Here is a 21,161-nt window from a genome sequence, read left to right as displayed (position 1 = left end):
ACTCCATGCAGAGCTGTAGGTTTGTAATACCACTTCGAGGCATTTAATGGAGCCTGGTGATTCACAGGGAAAAAAACCAATACCATTTGCCAAAAAAAAACCCAACCAACCCAACCAATCCAGAGGGGAAGCAATTTTGCATTCTTTGTCCTAGATTGTAATGACGTAAGCCTCTAGAGAAATTCCAGTAGCTCTAACCAGGGGTTGAATGGAGAGCAGTCAACAGCAATGAAAAGGAAAACCCTTGCTTTTTGCTGCTGTTGATGAGTTTCTGATCAGACACAGCGAAGCACACAGAGAATCACTGAACAGACTGGTGGAGCTAGGTGATCTCAAAAAGCTGTGTCAAGTGTCCCTGTACATCTACAGTGGATAACCATGTGTTTTCACGTGGTGAGCAATGATGAGCATTCAGCAAATAGAACAATTTGTGAATAAAGGTAAAGCTAACGACAGGTGAGGTGCAGCAGTGTTCCAATATTGTCCAAATGAATTGATATGGATTGATATGATATATACCAGTCTTGACTTCAAAATAATACTTTAGCTGGGTTCTTCCTGGGGATGTTGGTCCAGCTGCCTGAGTCTGCTTGTAAGATCAGAACCTGACCATCATTTTGCACACACCATTGCATCATGAAAGTTTATACTTCCAGATTAGTTTATACTTTTTGAGTTACACATCAAGAAAAATTAGAACATTACCTTTAAAAGGCACAGTCAACAAAAAATACAAACTCACTGAAGAAGATTTTCCTTAATGTTTGCCTTCTAAATACTATCTGGCTATTCGTGTAAAATACAATTTTTCTCAATTCTTTGTTTAAACCATTTGTTTTTCTTTTTCTCCTGAGAACTGAAATTTATTGGTTTTACCGACAAGGTAGACCATTCTCAGTTCTTTCTGGTTTTTTAGCCACACATTTTACAGCTGCATAATACAGGATGCTTCGTCAACACTTTGCATAAAATTTGTTGTTCATCCTAAATGAAATTAAGATAGGACTGATATATTTGGAGAGTTAGGTCACCCCCCACCACATTCTATTGTCTTTCTACAATAGAATTTGGGCACTTTTTTCTACTTTGAAGTGCTGTCCTCAGCTTCGGCACAAATTGGTTTACAGTGAAGAACTTACTGATAGGAGAGCATCTGGGATATCAGAGTATGTAGGTATGATCAAGGGGAAAGATGTAGGAGGATGTTTCTCCTGACATTTAGGTCCAAAGGAGCACAGCTGATTACTACCCAACTTACAAAGATGCCAGTATGGTGTCTTAATGAGATCCTCACAGGCATGTGTGTGCGTCTTTGGTTTGGGAACAGTTTCTTGTCCAGTTCATAACTGGTCATGCAAATATCTGTGATTCACCTTGTGACAAATGAGTGCCAAACTAATGACAATGGTTACATACAACTCTCAAAAGTGTGACTCACCCAAAAAGGTTGCGCTCTGTCTCTCTGGGACATGCACTGTATTGTGGGTGGGTTGAACTTAAACCACTCATGAACAGATCAAATCTGGAGCATTGGCTTCCAGGAAGCAGTGGATTCAGCACACGTGTGCTGATGACTTCATCTCTTCAACTGTGGTAAAGACATGTTCAGAAATAGAGACCAAACATACACAATCCTGGAGTTTTCCCCATGAGAGTACATGGGTGGAGCCCCAAGATGATTAGGAATTGAGAATACGCTGTAGCGTATTCCAGAAGAGACTGGCAAAACTGTTTAGTCAACAGTTGGTAAGAGAAGATGGCTGATAAGAGGTCATTGCAGTGTGAGAACAGCTGCTATTCCTCAAATAAAGCAAGACTTGGTTAGAGACAATTCCTGTATGTGGACCTTGGCTAGGGAGTTTGTAATGGAGATGAGGCATGGTGAGGAATGCTGGTACCACAGCAGGTGCTGCTTTACAGTGTCTCTAGGCAGTTCGGTGATAAACTGCTAGTCTAGAAAGAGAAGTCCAATCTCACAGTTTGATTAAGAATCTTTTCAAAATCAGAGTGACGTTTCATTGGATTTTACTTCAGTCTCATGATGGTTAGTTTCTGTCTTAAATTCCCTGGGTTTCTGTAATTATGAAAGAATGATTTTTTGGGAAGCTATCAGCTTTGACTGCTGCATGGAAGAACTTCCAAATGTCAGTTATAAAGGTTCAAATATTAAAATATGAATGAAAGGAACCTCTATGTGGTTTATGAAATTGTTGTTTGTTCATGACTTGAATAGTTTGAAGTGATGAATGATATGGCAAGAAACCGTGATTTTTATTCCAGTTTGGTATATTTAAAAACATAAATATTTGTTACAAATTTCTATTCCCGTTTACAAAATATTTGCTTTTTTAAAGTTCCCTTTAATATGATGTTTTGATTCCAATGGATATGGTCCCAATCACTGATGTTTTCTCTTTTTTTGTTCTCTTTTTTTTCAGTTACACCAGCAGAGTTGTTTCCAATGGACTGAAGGCACAAATTAATAATCCAGAACTGAAAGTCAGAGGGTTGGACCCACTCATCAGTAATTTAATTGATAAACTTCAGCACTTTAATCAAGTAAGTAATTTCTGGAGGTAAAAGCATTTTGTTACTGGTTTTGATAGCAGAGCTGAAGCTAAAATTACTAGGTTGTACTGCTTCTCATGTTGCATTTCCCAGGATCATAGGCCTGAAATAGTCATGGAGTGGGCCTGGTGCTAAAGACAACAGCAGATTCTGTCGTATCAGCTGATTTATGAACTCTAATGAGGTAGAATTATTTCCCTGGAAGTTGCTCTAATTCCCAGCTGTTGTTTCATAGCTGTTGATCAACTGTCCTACAGTCCACAGTCCCAGGAACATGGAGGAACTCCTGAGCCCCACATGAAGCTTGTGACTAGAGTCATGCTGGGTGAGCGCCTTTAGGAGTCCTGTGATATTCTTGTGTTGTAGGAATATCTCCTTGTTTGTGCAGATTCCTGTGTTGCAGTGGTGTAGATATAACTGATCAAAAGACAAAATGGGTCTATAAGGGTGGGATAAGTGAAATGTATGGAATGCTGAAGTCAGGACAGGAGGTGCTCCAGGATGAATTAACCTTGCACCTTTGAAAACATTTCCTTGACAGGCCTTGTTCTCAAGCCCCTCCGCCCAAAAGAAAAGATAACCTACCAATGAGTTTGTCAGAGGCATGATTGATTAACCTGTGTCTGCCTCTATCATCTATTTGGGTTCCCTCAGATGCACTTGCAGTCCTGGTGAATCTGCTGTCTTTCAAAGCTGAATGCATGATTCTCTGATATTACTGCTTCAGCACACCTCTTTTTTGAGCTCTTAAAGTAGTGCCAGTCCAAATGAGCTGGAGCTAACAGATTTAACAGAGATTGATTTTCATTTAAAGTAGGCATGTTTTCTTGTCAGCTTGGAAGAATGCTTGCAACAGTGTGTTCGGAGTCAGATGTGTTTGCACATTAGTCTGCTCATAGTCCTTCACCATTAAAGAATGATGGAGCATGGGGATGTAAATAGTTAGTAGAAAACCACTGTAAGATTAAAGTCCACCTTTGCAGGTGGGGTGTGCTGGAAGAAAAATAGTCTGCACAGGTAAAACGGGAGGAGGAATTGCTTAGTGAGGATGTGAGAGGTTATTAAGACTGTGGCTGTGACCAGGAGTCATGGTTTAATCTCTTACTTGCTCCTGCAAAAGTACAACCCTCCTTTACCTTTCATTAACCACTGGTGGTAAATCCATAATCTAACCAGTAGTTAGTGTTTTTGTTAAATCTTGCTGGCTCTACTGTTCTGTAGGCTGCAGTTTAGGGATTCTTTGGATCACACTGTTTGATTTAACTTGCCATAGAGGGATTACAACAACCAGTCTGATGCAATACTTAATATTAGAGGGGAATAGACATTATGTGGTCAGATTGATGAAAATGACAATTCATTATTTATCTGTCTTTGCATGTTATAAAGAATAGTGGTGATTTACTTTATAAATATTAGGTATATCCATCTGTGTTGTAGTCTTTTATAAGCACTGACAATGGGAAAGAGTTAGAAATAGATTTAAAGTAGCTGTGTTTTGGAAATTCTGTTTCTTTGCTGCAGGAAAATAAAAATCTGAATGGTCTCATAATGAGTTGCATACCAATACTCTTAAGTTATGTACGTTTACAAAACAGCTTCAAAGAACACTTTTTAGTCAGAAGAATAAAATGCAGTTCCTAGTTCTTTCTGTAAGTCGGAAATGTTGCTTTCTGTTACTTCTAATTCTGTTTTAGGAGAATATCATCCTTAAGTAAATATAACTCCCATCAGATTGAGGTGCTTAGCAGTAATGGATTGCAGGGTGAAAGATTAAACAGAATACTGATTATTGCCCTAAGATGGTTTGTTCTTAAGTACTTGGAATAATATAAATTCCTTTGATCATAATTTTAGTAAGATTTCTTCAGAGATCAAAGCATCAAAGAAATTGCTAAATATCTAAGGCTTTCACATACAACATCAAACATGGGTAGCTGTTTTCTGCTTCTTGAATTTCCATTTCAGTTGTGACATTAATATACAAATAAAAACTGACACTGAAAAGCCGTTTAAATCAGGAGTTTAAAATGTCATCAATAGTGTGTGTAGATTGTCTACAGGAAGTTATACAGAATTCCATTACTCATTTTACATGCAAATTGATCTTTTTCATTGGATTATCCTTTTTTTTTTTGTAGGTAATACGTAAGGTGGAATTTAAACAGTGATCAAATAAGGTGTTATCTTTGTATCTTCTTAAGTGTTTGACATTTGCAAACCCATTTTAAGCACTAGTTGCATATTACATATATAGAAGCAATCCTAGAGAGGTGGGAAGCCTGGAGAGCAGAGAACAAAGCAATGCACAGAATGTGCATTGTAGGTGATTTGTTCTGTCTACGCCCCAAAAATCTTATACGACTTAAGTAATATTGCTAAACTATCCAGAAGAAAGCATATTCTTGGATAAGAGAAAGATGTGCTGAGTTTTTTAAATGAAATAACATTTCTGTCTTAACAAAACAAGCTCCAGCCATGCTGCATCTATCCTCCAGAGAGCCTGTACCTGTTGGTTTTCTCTCTCATTCTGTATTGCAAAGGTGCATGTTTTTGAAAATCAGAATAATCTGCTGTTAGATCAGTTTGCTGATGTTGTAGAGTACTGTCAACTACAGCTACGTTCAAATCAACAAGATTCATTTTTCTAAAAGAGGTACCTTAGCTGAGCAATTCTTAATGATTTCTAGAGCAAATCTAATTGCTGCTGGCTTCAGTAGATCCTCTTCCACCTCCTGTCTTCCACTGCTGGACCCCAGCTCTTCCTCATCACTCTGCAACAACTGCTGCAGCCACCTTCCCCCATGCTGGCAGTCCCAGGCTGCGGACGCAGCAGCACGGTGCAGCAGGGTCAGCTGGGCCTGAGACAACATGCGCTTCTGGCAATTGGGGTGGCAATGCAGCACAAGGCTGTGAGCAAGAGCAGCTTGTCGCTGGCCATGCAGAAGTAGCAAACCATTCATTTAAATCCAAATCTGACAGTCTTTGCTGAGTAGCAGCCATTTCTTTGCTCCTTATTATGGTTTATCCATAGATGTAAAGAGATTAATAACTTCATTGATCCTAAATCCCATGGACATGAACTCTTGACAATGTGTTATTGTTCTAGTTGGTGCATCCCAACCCCAGCATGTTACAAATAATCTGTATGCAAGTCGTCTTCCATTTCTGCCTGTCATTTAGGTTGAAATGCCAGTTCGTTGAGATTATAGCAGTTCCTCATGTTTTTTCATCTGGGAATGAAATCCTCACCACATAATTGTTGTTTTTAAAGAATGATTATACAAATAACAGGCTGCTTCATAACCACTTTGCAAAGCCAAAAGCAAATGGAAATTTAGAGAATGTTATTCAACAATTACTATTATTTGCATCCCTGGCAGATAAGGTGTTTGAAGGGTTTATTGTAGCTGCTGATTCACATATCAATAGAATTACTGAGTTACAATTTACAGTAACTTTTAGTAATGCGAAGCAGATCAAGTGGAGTCCCAGGTTGATTTTCAAGAACTAGCAGTTAGAAATAACATCTTTTCCTCCTCTTTTGTTGTGAATAGAGCAGATGTGAACTGCAACTGATAATAGACATAAAATCCCCCATTGTGCCTTTTTTGACTGCTACTTTTTGCCACGTAATCACACTTAAATATGTTTTAATGTTTTTCTTCAGCATAACATTTTTCACAGTTTAAAAACAAGTGGTTCTGAGGCCAAGGTTAAAAATCCTAAAGGTTCAATTGCACTGAAAAGCAACAAGAATGTTAGGGAAAAGTGAAAAAGCTTTGACTATAACTTTACTAGCAGGGTTACATAGGCATTCTCAAATAATAAGTATTATACAATTTTAACTTATTGGTCTTTTGTCAGCCTAAATCTGATCTTGACAGATTTTGAGAATCAGTGTGTTTTGCTGCTGTCCGTCAGAGATGAATGCTTAGGGCATGGCAGTAATTCAAGAAGACAGTGCAATATCCTAGCGCTTAAAATGAGAGTAATGCCAAAGCATATCTTGCTGGATCTGGACCCACCTGTTCTTTTTTATTCCCCCACCAAAGTCTCATGGATCTGCCAGCTGAACTTGAATTTAACTTGTATTGTATGTAACTTGTATGCATGTAACTTGAATTCCCTTCAGATCTGTATACAAAGGATGATGTCATAGCCAAGTTCGAAGCACCAACACTGAGATGCTTCTTATCAATAATATGATCTAGCCATAATTTAATCTCAAATGTGAATTTAATTGGGTTAGACAATAAAGAGTAATACAATAAATCATTTAACTACTACTTAACTTAAAAGTGTATATATTTTTTAGACATCTATAAAATGTATTACATTATAGACTTCTTATATTAGATTTAAGTGGAGACAAGTTGGTTTGATTTTCATCCAAACTTGTAGCTGACTTGGGCTCAGACTGAAAATATTCTGTTCTTCATGTCATCCAATGAAAACAGAGAAAGAGAGGTGTAGTCATCTTGGGATCTAAACAGCCCCAACAGGCTTAGAAGTATTATTGCTTGCCCCCCACAGACCTCCCCAAACCTGCAGAGACATTTGTCACTTACAGAACAGAGCACCTTTCCCAGAGCTGCCTCATGTCTGGATTTCCAAAACAGGTCCTCCTTTTTTCCATTGAAAACATTTGGAGACTTTGGACATCTCTTCAGGATTTCAGGTGCTCTGTATCCCTTTTGGAAGCGTGAAGCAATACATCTGGAAATCCCAGAGATACTAATTCTTTCTTTGGTGGCTAACCAAGCAGACTATCTGTAATTTGAGGCATTTAATTTAATGCAGATGCACGGATTAATAGAAAAAGACACACCTAAGGGACTGGGCCCCGGTTCTAGTTGTGTAGTGTGTACAGCATACTGGCAATCTCTGCACACATAGTACGCTTTCAAGGCTTTCAGGATTCACTGCATGCAGACTCTATTATACAGGCACTTGAAAAGTAATGTAGGACCCACATCAGCAATCAGCTGGTGAAAGCGGTCCATAACACAGCAGAGACTGTTGATTCTTCAGTGCAGGTTTTGAATGGTCTGGGTCATAGAAGTCTTAAAGATTAATTTTGCCTCTGCTTGTCCACAGTTCAGATACAAGAGAGATTTTCATTGAAGCAAATGCTTCTAAAGTTGTGCTGGTCCTTTTTGAATTCTCATCACTGTAAAGGCAATAACAGCCTTCACCTCCTTCATCTCAAATGTAAACATCAGTGATAACTGAATTAATACAATAGCTATTGGCTGATTAATAAATAGCAGCAAGAAATGCATATACATCAGGAAAATAAAGATAGAATTAATGAAACCTGAATAAATTATATTTAAAGTTATTCTTTGCTATGAGGATGGTGAGGCACTGGAACAGGTTGCCCAGAGAAGCTGTGGATGCCCCATCCCTGAAAGTGTTCAGGCCAGGTTGGATGGTGCTTTGAGCAAGCTGGTCTAGTGGAAGGTGTCCCTGCCCACGGCAGGGGGTGTGAGGTGGAACCAGGTGATCTTTAAGTCCCCTTCCAACCCAAACCATTCTGTGATTCTGTGAAAGCCTTGTAATGCCAGGAAAGAGCAAATGGACTGTTTACTTTCTCTTTTTTTATTTCCTGCTCTGCAGTATCAAAATTGTTCACCCCTATCTTCAAATAAACTATCATCTCGGATTACTTCATTGGTTATAGAGAGTTTGTTTCTCATTCTGTTTTTTTCAAAATGTTTGTTCTTATTAGATTCATGAGATGTTTTTATTCTCCCTTGCTAAGAATCGGACATCCCTATGCTTCCAGTTACAGATACCGAATGCTAAGCTCTGCGATAAGTTATGATCTTTTTCGTAATCCATATTCAATGAAACAACTTGTCCCAGTGCTTGAAACAATCCAGCTTACTCAAAGACTGAGCATAATCTTTCTCTGTGTGGTCTTCGGTATAGTTTTCTGTTTCTTAGGAAATATATATATACACACACAGATATGTAACGTAGACTATATAAAAATTCTGAAGACATCAGATTTCATCATATCTGTGATTAAAGCAAGAGACTATATATAAATGGTGCCTGCCTGGGAAAATAAACAAAAATCTAGTAGCAATTTAGCACGCTTTTGTTTCTTTAAAGAACCTGGCAGATTTCTGTCATATATAGTTCCTTTCAAGTCACCTTTGGGTCTGAAGCTTTTTGCTTTTGTAACGTATTTTCACATTGACTTGTCAAAGTTCAGAAAATGCATCTGCTGTCTATGGGGGCCTCTTTGCAGAGCAGTGTATCACACGGTAGCACATCAGGATATGGTTGTATATAGAGGCTACATAGTGATGGGGTTGATTCACTAGGAAATGTTTCATGCAGCTCTCAGGATGTAGTTGCTGATTGTTTTGGAGCATTTATCTGTCAGGGCTTCCACTAGAAGGAGTAAAATTCACAAGAAATATGTTCAAATAGTGAGCTGGGGCATCTGAAGTCTGCTAAAATCCTATTCCAGTCTTAGGCTTCTGCAAACTGCCATTGCTTTGAGACAAGTAATTGGCGCCCCTTTCTCATTTCTGACTTAGGCATCCCAGGTGAGGCTGCTGGAGGAGCATCCACAGGGAGGGGGCAGGCAGGGGAAGGAGCAGGGACAGGCTAGGGCTGTAGAGGACTCAGCTGGACTCCTACTGGATAATACAGATTTGTGGCCATGAAGGAAGAAAAACTCAATCATATTCCCTTTGTCTGTGTACCTTGAGGGACAGATAGAACAGCAGATCAGCTGATAATAATTCAGTCATTAGGCTATTCACCTGGAGATGTGGGGTCTCCTCGTTCAAGGCCTGGCAGCCCCGGTCAGTGGGCTGTGTGCAGTGGTTTTCTTCTTTGATGCGCCTTTCTGTTTTAAAAAGAAAAGGAGTTTGGAAGCTCTAACCTTGGTTCTTCCGTGGCATTGAAACTCCTGTCAAAACCAGAAGTTTGTCCATGAATCATAACAGGAGAGCTCTTTCTAATCCAGTCCCACTGAAAAAATGTCACTGGAGCATTGTTTTATGGAGACCATATGTTAATGTTGTAATTTATTGCTAATTGAGATATATATCATCCCTGGCTGAAATCAGTGTACTTTTACTGGCCTGAGGTCTGCAGGTTGTTTGTTTGGTTTTTTAAATATAGTGAGTCGAGATATAATTAAATAATTTTAATTAGAATTGAGAAATGGCTTTTTAGTATTAAAAACAGCATCAAGGTTTCAACAGAAACAGAAATCATGTGAAATACTGGCTCACTAAACCAAAATGTAGCATTTTAAAATAAGACAAATCTGAATCTCCATGTAAATCCAGCATATCTTATTATATGCTAGCAAATATATAATGCTAAAATGCCGGTTTATTATTCATGTGTTGTGTCTCAGAGTATGCTGTGCTATTTGTCTTGCAAGCATTTTCAGAAATTATTTGCCCAGATGGGCCATTGTATGTGTTTTGTTTTGCTCATTGTGGGAAATTAGTCTTAATAAATCAAAATCACATATTGAGTCACAGTAGCAACTTGAGCCAAGTGGGGGAGAGGGAGGGGAAAGCTACTGTTTCAGTGTATAACTGAGCCAAAACATTTCACATATAGAAAAACATAGTTTGAAAAGAGTCTTATTTAAAAAAAAAAAACAACAACCCACAAAAAAACCCCTAGTCTGTCCTTTGGCTTGAGTGCCCAGTTCTAGCTGCAGCTGATTAGGAAAACCTGAGCCAATACTTGTTTTCACAGATGAGAAGTGTTTTGGATCCTCTGGTGTAATGCCTGCAAGAGAGGAGAGGGTCAAGTCTTGGAGGGATCTGCTTTGGCCTGACCAGTGAAAGGTGGTACGGGAGCACGAGGTCGTCACAGGAGTACAAGGGCTGGTGTTGGCACCCAAGGCCAGGCAAGAAAGCAAGGCAGGGGCAGGAGCATGAGGCATCTAGGAACAGCTGGTCAGCCCTGGTTTTGGGGATTGCTGCCCAACGGGTGGAGGCAGCGAAAGGAAAACTTTTCCAACATTAATGGAAATACTGTGGTTTCTTTTCACCCAAAGAGAAATGCATCACTCTAATAACTGTTGTCTTTGTGGTATAAGGTGTTAACCAAAATGCATACTGTTGTTACTGTTCAAAGACTGTTAACAGTTGTTATTGTTCTTGACCAGAAATGCCCCTTTGTGGGTGTTGGCAGAGGGGAGGAAGCATGGATTTGACTGCTACATTAGCCTTTTTGTTTTGAGGTTAATTGATTTTTTTAAAGATAGAAATTCAGGGTTTATCACTGGAATAATTAAAGTTGTCGTACTGAAATTATGAATTATCTTTTATGTAAATACTTATTATACTTTTTTGTTCTATTATCCCATCATCTTTTTCTGATGACTATAATAATTGTAAGTCATATACATTGCTTCAAGTTATTATCATTAGCAGTGTGATTATGGTATTTACTTTTGATCTCATTCCTGAGGTACAATAGCATGCTTATTTTTGGAGGTGGTAAGCTTAGCATAATAGGAAAGAAAAGCAGGGATTTATGGGCTGATCATTGGGGTTTTTTAGGGTAGAGGAAAGGTCTTCAAACAATTGATTGATCATTGGCCAAAAGCAAGAACAGGGTTATTTTCCTCTTTCTGTTCCACGACTAAAGGGAGGAGACAGGTAGAAAAAGCATTGTAAGAGAATACAGTGTAAGAGAATACAACTAAAGTACTTAAAGCCCAAATATAGTCTGTAAAGCTCAAGTGGATCTGTAGTTGGTGGCAAGTAGATTAATGCTACTAAAGTATACTGACACTTCCCAGTTAAAGCAAACAACTGGTTTCCAGCAATAATTTGGGTTGCATTGTAGGACAAGTTGATGAATCAGACCTGGACTTGAGAAGCCCTAAATCAGGTGTCCCTCTGAGAGGTTCCTCTTACTAGGTGTCTGATATGGCTGCCTGATGCCACTACCAGATGCTTCTGGCACAGCGCAGAAGCATGGGAGCCAAGTCATCAATAACAACTGCAGCCCTCATATTTAGGCTGCTTAACAGGTTCCTCCATGGCAGCTTAGTGTGAGATGGTTCATACTTGTCTGCCCAGGCAAGCAGCCTTTTAATATGTCTCCTCACTGTATCTGCAATGTGTAGAGAGGCTAAAACCTCTGAATCAGTTTAGTGCCATTTGTGTTCATGTGATCAGTCACGTACTTCTTGGAGGACAAAATAACGAAGAGCTAATGATAGGTATGAGGTGAGGTTAGGCAAACTTCTTGGTGTCACTGCCTAGTCTATAAAGGAGAAAATAGGACCATGAGCAAACATCAGAGGAATACTTGATCTGCACTCCTCTTCTATCAGTGTTCGTTCCCTTACACTTTGGAATTTAGAAAGCAAGCCTGAGTGTTGGAGAGACTGTGTCAGGAATAGCCTTTCTCTTCTATTTAGGGAGATAGTCACAAGTAATTACTAAAATAGGGAAGACTAAAGGAAACAATCCTCTTGTTTGAGGCAGAACTGCAACTATGAAATAGCATTATTTGTCAATTTAAAGAAATTCAGTCTTAAAATAGACCTGTGTCTTGCACTTCTTAGGTGTTGTGCATGATACTTGTAAAGGTTCAAGTATTTTACATCTCGCACCCACCTGATCTCACACACATCCCAGAGCCGTGCTGAGAGTAGTCCACCAAATACAGAAGCGATCCTAGGATATCAGACTCACATTTTCCTAATCTCATCATAAGCTCTTCTGCCAGGTTGAAATCAAAAAAGCAAGATGTATGTAGGGGCATCAACCTAATCAGTAAAATCACACAAATGCCAGTTTGGCATGATCATTGTTGCTCCCCCTCTTTTATCAAAAGCATGATGCAGTTCTTGAAAGGCCACAGACCTCCTTGACGTTGCTTTCAGTGTGCTCCCCAAAACATCGAGCATGTTGAAGATGATGGCTGGCAGGCTTGTACCAGCACAGCACAGAAGGCACCTACCTGCTATCTGCCCCACAAGCAGGCTGAGGAGGCTTCTTCCATCCTGACACTGAGACATCTCTCCCATCTTCCAGCTTTCAAATATAGCTATTCCCACTTCTCCAGGGAAACACTTCTCCATTAATAGCATTAATTCTGTGTGGCTGACATCCTGTCTTCTCCATTATGAAAGTTGATGCTGTACTCTCATCAGAATTCCCACGATAAACTTCCCATCAGATAGAAAAGGCTGAGTCTTACCTGCCTGTTTTCTAATACTGACTGCAAGAGAACCGCCTGGTAGGGAGATAAATCACTTTTATTTGTAACTGTTTCTTAATTTTTGTCTTTTTTTTTGTCAAGACTTGGAGATTTGCAAAGACCATAAGTTCCACTAATGCCAAAAAGTTTAGTGGGAATTTTATAAACCCAATTGCACTGTTACTTTGATAAGCATTGGCTAGTTTTAACTATTTTAGTTTTTTTACTGGCCTTTCTCACCCATATTGAAGTGTTTTGTTTCTGAAAATGAGCCTAGTTTAAGTCCATTTTAAAATAATTACGTTGGGTATATTATTTAAAGGCTCTATAAAAGCTCTTCAGCTGACTATATCAGCTGATTTCATTGTACTCCAGACAGCCTATAGAGTTTGCCCCAATTCAATTCAGCTCCGTGCAGGTATTAGGCCAGCATGTAGGCTTAAGAGGAAAACATAGCGAGGAATGGAAAGTAATTTCTTTGGTCATAGGAGATTACAGCATAGTTTCCTATAAACACTGCTTTATCTGGATTGTTAGGGATGGTAAAAATGAGAAAGTTATATCAATAACAGGTTAAATGGCCCAGCACTCTGTATGGAACCAAACTCCACACCAAAGCCATAGAAGATGGTCTGTGTGTCAGGGAACCTCATAGGGACTACATCTTTAAGGAAGGTTAAAACTCACTCTCAAATAGAGGTGAGCTGATGTCCTGTCACTTGATCTCTGCATTCTGTCCCAAAGAGGAGAAGTTGCTTATGAAGTACCTGAGAGGAAATAGCCATGGCCCAGGCCTGAGCTTCGTGCGGTGCCTGGGGCAGACAGCTGCAGTGCCTTGCTTATGGGAGCTCTCTTTAAATGGCCCTAGGAGGACTGTTTCTCACAGCTGCAAGACACCAGGATCAGCTGAGATCTGGGCTTCCCAAGAAGCTGGGGACTCTGCTACTCACAAAGGAAAAGTGGGGCTTCCTGGAGTAGCAGGTTTTCCTGGCCCTCCAGAGCTCAAGGAGCTCAGAAGCCCTGTCTCCCCAAGTGGAGAACGGTCTTACAAAGCGACTGTTCAGGAACCCCAGCTGCAACATGGACTGGGCAGTAGTCTGGTGTCAGCTCAGCACAGATTGAGACCTAAGGTTTTCTGTTAGTGCTCAGGCGCTCTCTGGAGAGTTGGTGTATTTGTGTAAGATACAATATTAACCAGACTCTCCCCACTGTGCCTTTCCAGGTTGATACCTTGCGAGGTGGCATTTTATCACCATGATACCCAATGGCTTCCCTCACCCAGGATGTGAAACACTGGTAGAAATAATGATAAGGAGTTACTGTGCACCTGTGTCTTAAATGCAAACTCAGGCACAGTTGAGTTGAGTGACCTTCCTCAGCCTTCTTTAAAAGTCTAGGTCCAAGCTAACATTGTACACACTGGCTTACATGGTGCTTAAATGACAAAATGTAGAGCCACACAGAGCACTTGTGTTAAGGGCTGTCATAAGTAATAGTCAATGGGAATTAAGGATTTTTTTCCAAATGCGTTAGCAGTAAGTCTGTTTTTAGAGGCATATATTTTAATTCTGATTCTTCTACTGTCTTCTACCAGTATTTACCAGAATATAAAAGTTACCAGAGTAATAGACAATTTGATGTTGGAAGGGACAATCTGGAGATAATATGACTCAACCTTCTATTGAAATCATAGCCTTAGATTAAGTTATCCAGGGCCCTATAAAATCAAGTCTTGCATAATTCCAGTGATGGAGATTCCATCTCTTCTTTTGTGCCCCTCCACTTTGTGTTTGTTTGCTTGCTTATATCTATGAAAATAAGGACACTAGTCTTAAATGCCTCAGTTCTTCCTGTTTATAAAGTTCTCAAGGTCCAGCTTCAATTCATAGACAATAGTTCTTGGGCGCAGAATAGGCACTTTATACCTTTATACACTGAAATATGTTCCAGTATATAAAGCAAGAGCAATTATATAATAACTTGACAGCAGGATACCTGGAAGTTCCTGCTTCCTATAGGAAAACATCCAAAGGAAATGACAACCAAAGTAAAGAGCATGTCTCCATATCTTGCATGAACCAGGTTCCTGTGCGAGTCCAGCCTGCCTGGATTATCACCAGTGAGGCTGACAAATGGAGAATACTGGTTAGGCAGCAGCCTGCTCGTTTACAGAGCACAGAATTTGCATACACTTACTGGCTGGAAGAAAATTTACTACTGTGCACATGATGCTGAGAAAAGCCTTGGGTATTACAGTTGGGGACCATTTGCTTATTACTGTTCTTTTGAATAGCAATGAGGTGCATGTAAGAGACCGAATGCGATGGCTCCTACACATTTGTGAATGTAGCTGAGCAGAGATGGGACTTCTCTACCTTTAACTGTGATTTCATGGCTGAAAAGGCTACTTAGAGATTTGATCTCTGTAGTCCTGAAAACATCCAGGCCTTCAGTTTCTATACCCTAAACACCTCAGGCTTTGGTTAGCTGAAGCGTCTTGCATTGCAAATATGATTTATTTACTATGCACTGTTTAGTGGCACCTACAATCTATCCTGCTTCATGGGACTGTATGCATTTTAAATGAGATAATACATTTATTTCCCTTGCCTTTTGCATGCATCTAAAATGAGCCTGTGCCTCAGAGCAGTTATGTGGGAGTGGATCTATTTGGGGCTGAGTATTCCCAGTCCCAGATGTCATGGATGAACTTATTATGCAGAACAGTCACCCAGGAGACCACCAGTTCCCTCCAGAAATGGGTAGCCTTGCCCTAACACTAAAAGCGAAGTGAAAAATGAGAGGCAGTGAGTAAGACAGTGCCACTTCACATGTAGAAATTATACCCTTTCATCACTGTTTTCTCAAGCTCACTTTTGAGCTGTGCAAGGACACCATTCTTCACTCTGGAAAAAAGCCATCCCATAGAGAGTCTGTTATCCCATAAATCTCATGGAAGTGCTTCCCCCCACCCCAGAGATTTGAGAGTTGCCAGTACTTACCAAGCATGAGCCTCTCACATACCACGGCAGAGGGTACCTGCCTTGTCGCAAGACAGAAACCAGGTTCTCTGCCTCTTACAGCACCTGAGAGCTTGCAAAAAGTTGTTAGTATAGAGACATTGGTGAGTATTCACAAAGGGTGACACTGGTCTAGTAAAGCCAAGAAGACCCAGCACGTATAGCCATGCTCAACCCCAGAATCAATATTTAGATGTGTCCCTAACTTTAAAGACATAAATAATTCCATTGGCTATTCACGTGTGTAATTATAATTATATTCTTGTTTAATTGAAGGGCACACTAAAAAATAAGAGAGATACAGGGCCTGGTGGAAACCTTCTGTGTTTATACCCGTTGCATAACAGTTGGAGAATAAGACTTCTTCTGCAAGAGGGGAAGCCAAAATCTTGACATCAAGGCTTTTACACCAGACCACCCTTCTCCATTGATAATAAAGGGAATCTAGGGAGGGTCTTCTGGCAAGGCTAGCATTAACCATTGCCAGTCCACTATCATTTATCCCCCCTCTGTTTTCTCCTTACCAGACGCCTTCATTCAGCATGGCATTCAAACACACAGGTCACTCAGGTATTGTATGCTGGTGCATGTACAGATGTGTGTGCTTTTTTGATGCTTTAGTGCTGAGTATGCTCCTGCACAGGTGTTTATGCATTCCAGACTCATGGCAGTGTGCACATCACATCACACGGTCCCCAGAAGAGACAGGGGTAACAGGATTGAATTGTTTTGAAGCAACCACAATGTGTCCCTAGTCTTACACAGTTCAGTCACATCAAAGATGAATTTATGTAGGCCTCTACATGCTTTTAACATGTGTCTAATAACTAATCCAAATGGATCCAAGTGAGAGTCAAATTTGAATCACAGAACCCAGGTTGGAAGGGACCTCAGGGATCATCTAGTCCAACCTTTCTAGGAAGAGCACAGTCTAGACAAGATGGCCCAGTACCCTGTCCAGACAAATCTTAAAAGTGTCCAACGTGGTGGAGTCAACCACTTCCCTGGGGAGGAACACAGCAAAGAACTAGAACATAGCCTACTGATATGAAACATGTAGCATTTTGAATGCTGCCATGTGTCCCGATACAAATCAGTCTTGCAAACAGAATAAAAAAGTGCTCAATGTCATTTCAGGGCTCTGCATCTTGTTTGCTCCCTTCAGTGTCTATAAGAGGAGCCTCTCACAGCAGAGTTTTTCAAAATGACATGTTCATGGGAGCGAAATGGCAGACAAACAATGTAATTATTGGATAATATAATGAAATATGACTTGTGCTTCACTGCAGTAAAATGACGCTGAACCGTATTTGATGTGGCATTTGAAATAGGAGAATCTAATAATATAAAATGGATTTCAGAAGGGTAAATGGAAAGCTTGAGATTTGTCTTTCTTAGGCTGTATAATTGGGGCTGGATGAAGTCATAAAGAGAGAGGAGAGGGCCGCAGGCCACAGCGAGCTGCAGGCACTTTGAACCCCTTGATGAAGCTGACCGTTTGTGCCAGTCACTCGAAGAAAAGTTTAATATTAAGAGCTGTGTTGCGTGAAGTTCAGTCTTGAGGGTAATTTTGAGTCATGCAGCATGATACAAAGTTTTAACTGAGGTGTGTAAAATGAATCATTTTAAGTATTAAAGTTCAATATTGGACTTCGTTTAGAGTGTTTATGAACCATATGAAGCAATATTATACCTTCTTATTATAAAGATTATCTCAGTTATTGGTTAATATACTTTTTAAGATTTTTTTTCATCTGGCTTTGCTGATCACTTCCAAGTACTTGGTAGACTAAAAATTGCACACCACTCACCAGACATGTAAAATAACTTTTGGGTCAATAATATGATATATTAACTAATAATCCAAACAAAATATAACAAATTGCTACTTAATTCTGAGACAATCAAACAAAACCAAATGTATTGGATTTATTTTGAAAACTTGAATAATTACTTTTTCACATAAGAAGTTTCTGTTTAGCTCCTGAGTATAATGTTAAAAGCTAGAAAGCCATGAGTGCGTATTCAGGAAATGGGATTAGCTGGTAATAAACAGTTTCAGTTCAGAGGCAAAGGAAAAACACTTTACAATTTCAAAAGTAACAAAAGTAATAAAAGAAATACTGACCAGTACAAAGCAAAATTACAACATGTAAAAGTTGAGAAGAAAAACTAAAGGTGTGATGGAAAACATGTGGCTGGTAGGGCCGAAGACAGTAAGAAACTGTCTTATCTTGCATGCCAAGGTATACCATTAGAGAGTAAATAATTAATAGCAAGGCAAAAAATATCCCTGTGCAACTTAACATTCTTAGTAAATGTTATGAAATTTTTGGCTTTATTCTTTGAGGAAGCCAAAGCTGTCCTGTCTGTCTGCCTATCAGCCTGCTCCTCCAGCATCATTTTAAAGTGATCAAGTTCAACCACATTTCCGTAGCCATTTTTATCTGTGCAGGAAGTTTCTCTCCTTGCCGATTACTCCTGTTTCAGAAGTTTTTGGACTACACAGACATGTTAGCACATATGGCCGTTTGATTCCTGAGAAAAGATTCTTGGAAGGAGCACCCAAGAGTGATGCACTGAGCACATAAACAGCGACAAAGGATGCAGGACATTGTGTTCTTCTTAGGAATTGCCTGTATGCAGAGTTTTAGATGTAACTCTGGTGTTCACTGTTTTGATTAAGCCAGCACAGGTTTTTTTTAGGTGGATGTTGTTTTGGGGGTTTTTTTTTCAGTTCAGGTAGGGGAAAACTTGGATGACTGTAATCTGGGTTCAGCTAAAATAGTTCAATATGAACTGTCAAACTGGAGTTAAACTAGTGAGCAGGAGTTAAACTGTGTGCAGTTTCTGTGCAGCCTGCTGTTAGGCCCGTAGCAATTTCAGAGAGATCATATGATCAAAATGTATTCTGGCTGGTACACAGAGAGAAAAAGAACAAGATCATTTTGCTGGAGCCTCAAATCCAAGGAAATTCTGGTCTGTGTAGAATACTAGAGGAGTTTGTTTGTATTAGGGAAGATTTTAGCCACCCTTTTCTAAGGGGGATTGGGAAGTGGGCTAAAAAGACCAAGTCTGGTCTGATCTCTAGTAACGTTATTGTCTGGGTGCCTGAGAATGCCCCCAGCATGATCTAGCTGTGGAGGGAAAAATGACTGTGGACAGATTGTAGAGGATGAGAGAAGGGACCAGAATATTCAGTCTGCTTTTTAGCTCTCTCCTACTCTCGTATTTTTTCCTATCCCTTCCTTCTTCCCAACCCCTGCTGTAAATGAAACATTTAATTTTGCCAATGAAAACTGGGTGACAAGAGAAGGGTGAAGCACAAGCCCCACGTGTGTGAAGCAGGCCATATGCCCTGGGGGGTGTGGGCGAGTGTGTGGACATAGTGCTCCATAGAAGATTCAAGTGGGATGAAAGTGTAGTTTGCGGAGGATGCAGTTTGGGGGTGTGGTACTTCAGTGCAAACTCCAAAATTCAGGTCAATCTCAGCATCACCCCCAAAGCTGTTTCTCAGCGTTCCTCTGTTCCTGTTGCATCAACCATTCACAGTGGTCGATAATGCAAGTTTAGGCGAGCTGAAACTTCAGGGTCTGACAGAGGGAAGAGCAGCAAATGGGAGATTTAGCAAATTCATACTTAGTCCCTGGTTTCTGCCTTGGATTCAGATTAAACCTGTGACAATGACAGCTACAAGTACCTGACAGTTATGTTGCTGCAGTTAAATGAGTCAAATTTCTTCAACTATTTTGTAAGCCCTGAAAGGTGGAAGAAGGCGATGTTAGTCTGGTTCCTGGAGGGGAAGATGACATTGATTTCTTAAAGAACACAAAATCCTGAGAATGCAAACATGCTGTATTTTAAGTTTCCAGTCGTGGACTAAACAAAATGGTAAGATCGGCCCAGAAGACATGATATTGAGGAAGAATTTTGTTTGTCTTGTTCCTTCCAGCACCTCCCTCCTGTAGCCCTCACCCCAAAATATTCTGTAGCACTTGCAAGTCCACAGTGCTTGGTGGCAATTCAGTCTTTCATTTCAGGATGCTGTTCCTTAATGTGGCTTTATACAAAGTTTTAGATGCTAGAGAAATCAGATGAAATATCTACAACGGCTTGAACAGGCTTCCATTTTATCTGGACTTCGGTAGCTTTTAGAAAGCTGTCAAGTGTAATCAACTGCATTGGCATATATGTATGTGCATGTATGTTTGAGTATGCATATAATTTTGAGCATTACAACTTGAAGACAGCAGAATCAAAAGCTAGTTGATCAGTCAGATGCTCATGTGCCACTGACAACTTTGACAGTAGGCGTAGTTACCTGCGACTCTCATATTGATGCGATTCTTTCTTCCTCTGTCTCTGAAAGAAGACCAGTTGATGGCCATCTAAAATACCTCTTTCTGTCATCTGCTATGCTTCATTCCCACCCAGAGGGTTCATGGACAACAGTGTCTCCATCATTAATCCTCCAGACCTGCTGCATTTCCACGTTTGGTACTTGATCCTTCAAAGGTACTTTGTCCCTTCTGCCCGGTCTGCACTCATCTTCACATGTAGTTTATAATAACTTTTATTTCAAATTCTAGGCAAGACAACATCCCCTCTTGAAGGTTTATAAGCTCACTGAGTGCTTTGGATGGAGGTCACTTTTTGGAGCACTGCTCTAATCAGAGACAAAACTCTTAGCTGTATCTGATGGAGTTGCTCAGGTTCATTTGTTCTCAGGCTGCTGCTGTGGATATTATTGCACATCTTCACTAAGGCAGTGGACAAAAATGTCCATTCAGGTTTTTGGATTACAACACGACTTCCCAAACTTAGTTTGCCAAGGTTATGTGAACCTAGGTCTATTGGATAGACTGTGTACTACATGGCAGTGGCAGGCAGAAGGTTTTGGCTGAAAGCTGCCCTTTGCATAAAGATTAGTAGGGAGCAACTTTTCCCCATCTCCTCCAAAGAAGCAGCTGAGGGCTGGGGATTTTTTGGGGAATACTGTTTGAATTAATATACACACTGCAGGTGCTTTGCACACCCCAGTGTGAAGACCCAGCATAACTGTTCTTCTGGCATTTTAATAATAGGTAGTGGTTATTTTTAGTCTACAAGCAGGAGTGTATGTTGTTGTGTGTTCTGGGATGCCAAGTTCCTAAACATTTTTGTAACTTAAATTTTACCCTTGCAAAAGCTGACCTTTACAAGGGTGCAGATCTGACAATTATTTTCTGTCCTTGAGTTCTAGCTCTTTCAGGCCTCTTGGGAGTTTTTAGACACATTTATTGTTCTGGATTCTTTTAATTAAAAAAGTGTAGAGGGCTACACTTTAGTTCCTTGCTATTCTCTGTTGGCCTGCCCTATTTGATG

General features: G+C 40.0%; 1 protein-coding gene across 3 annotated transcripts in view; it reads left to right on the top strand.

The window, feature by feature from the left end:
* LOC104046963 (glypican-5) overlaps positions 1-21,161 on the top strand; it is a 396,666-nt gene that overhangs the window by 236,099 nt on the left and 139,406 nt on the right. For all 3 annotated transcript variants that reach the window (XM_064457302.1, XM_064457301.1, XM_064457303.1), the window contains one exon: positions 2,439-2,559. In XM_064457302.1, coding sequence (XP_064313372.1) covers positions 2,439-2,559 — 121 coding nt within the window. The remainder of the gene's footprint in view (positions 1-2,438; positions 2,560-21,161) is intronic.

Source organism: Phalacrocorax carbo, chromosome 7 (assembly GCF_963921805.1).
Source record: "Phalacrocorax carbo chromosome 7, bPhaCar2.1, whole genome shotgun sequence".
NCBI classification, from domain to species: Eukaryota; Metazoa; Chordata; class Aves; order Suliformes; family Phalacrocoracidae; genus Phalacrocorax; species Phalacrocorax carbo.
Note: the sequence above shows the minus strand (reverse complement) of the source record. Positions and strands in the feature narration are given on the sequence as shown.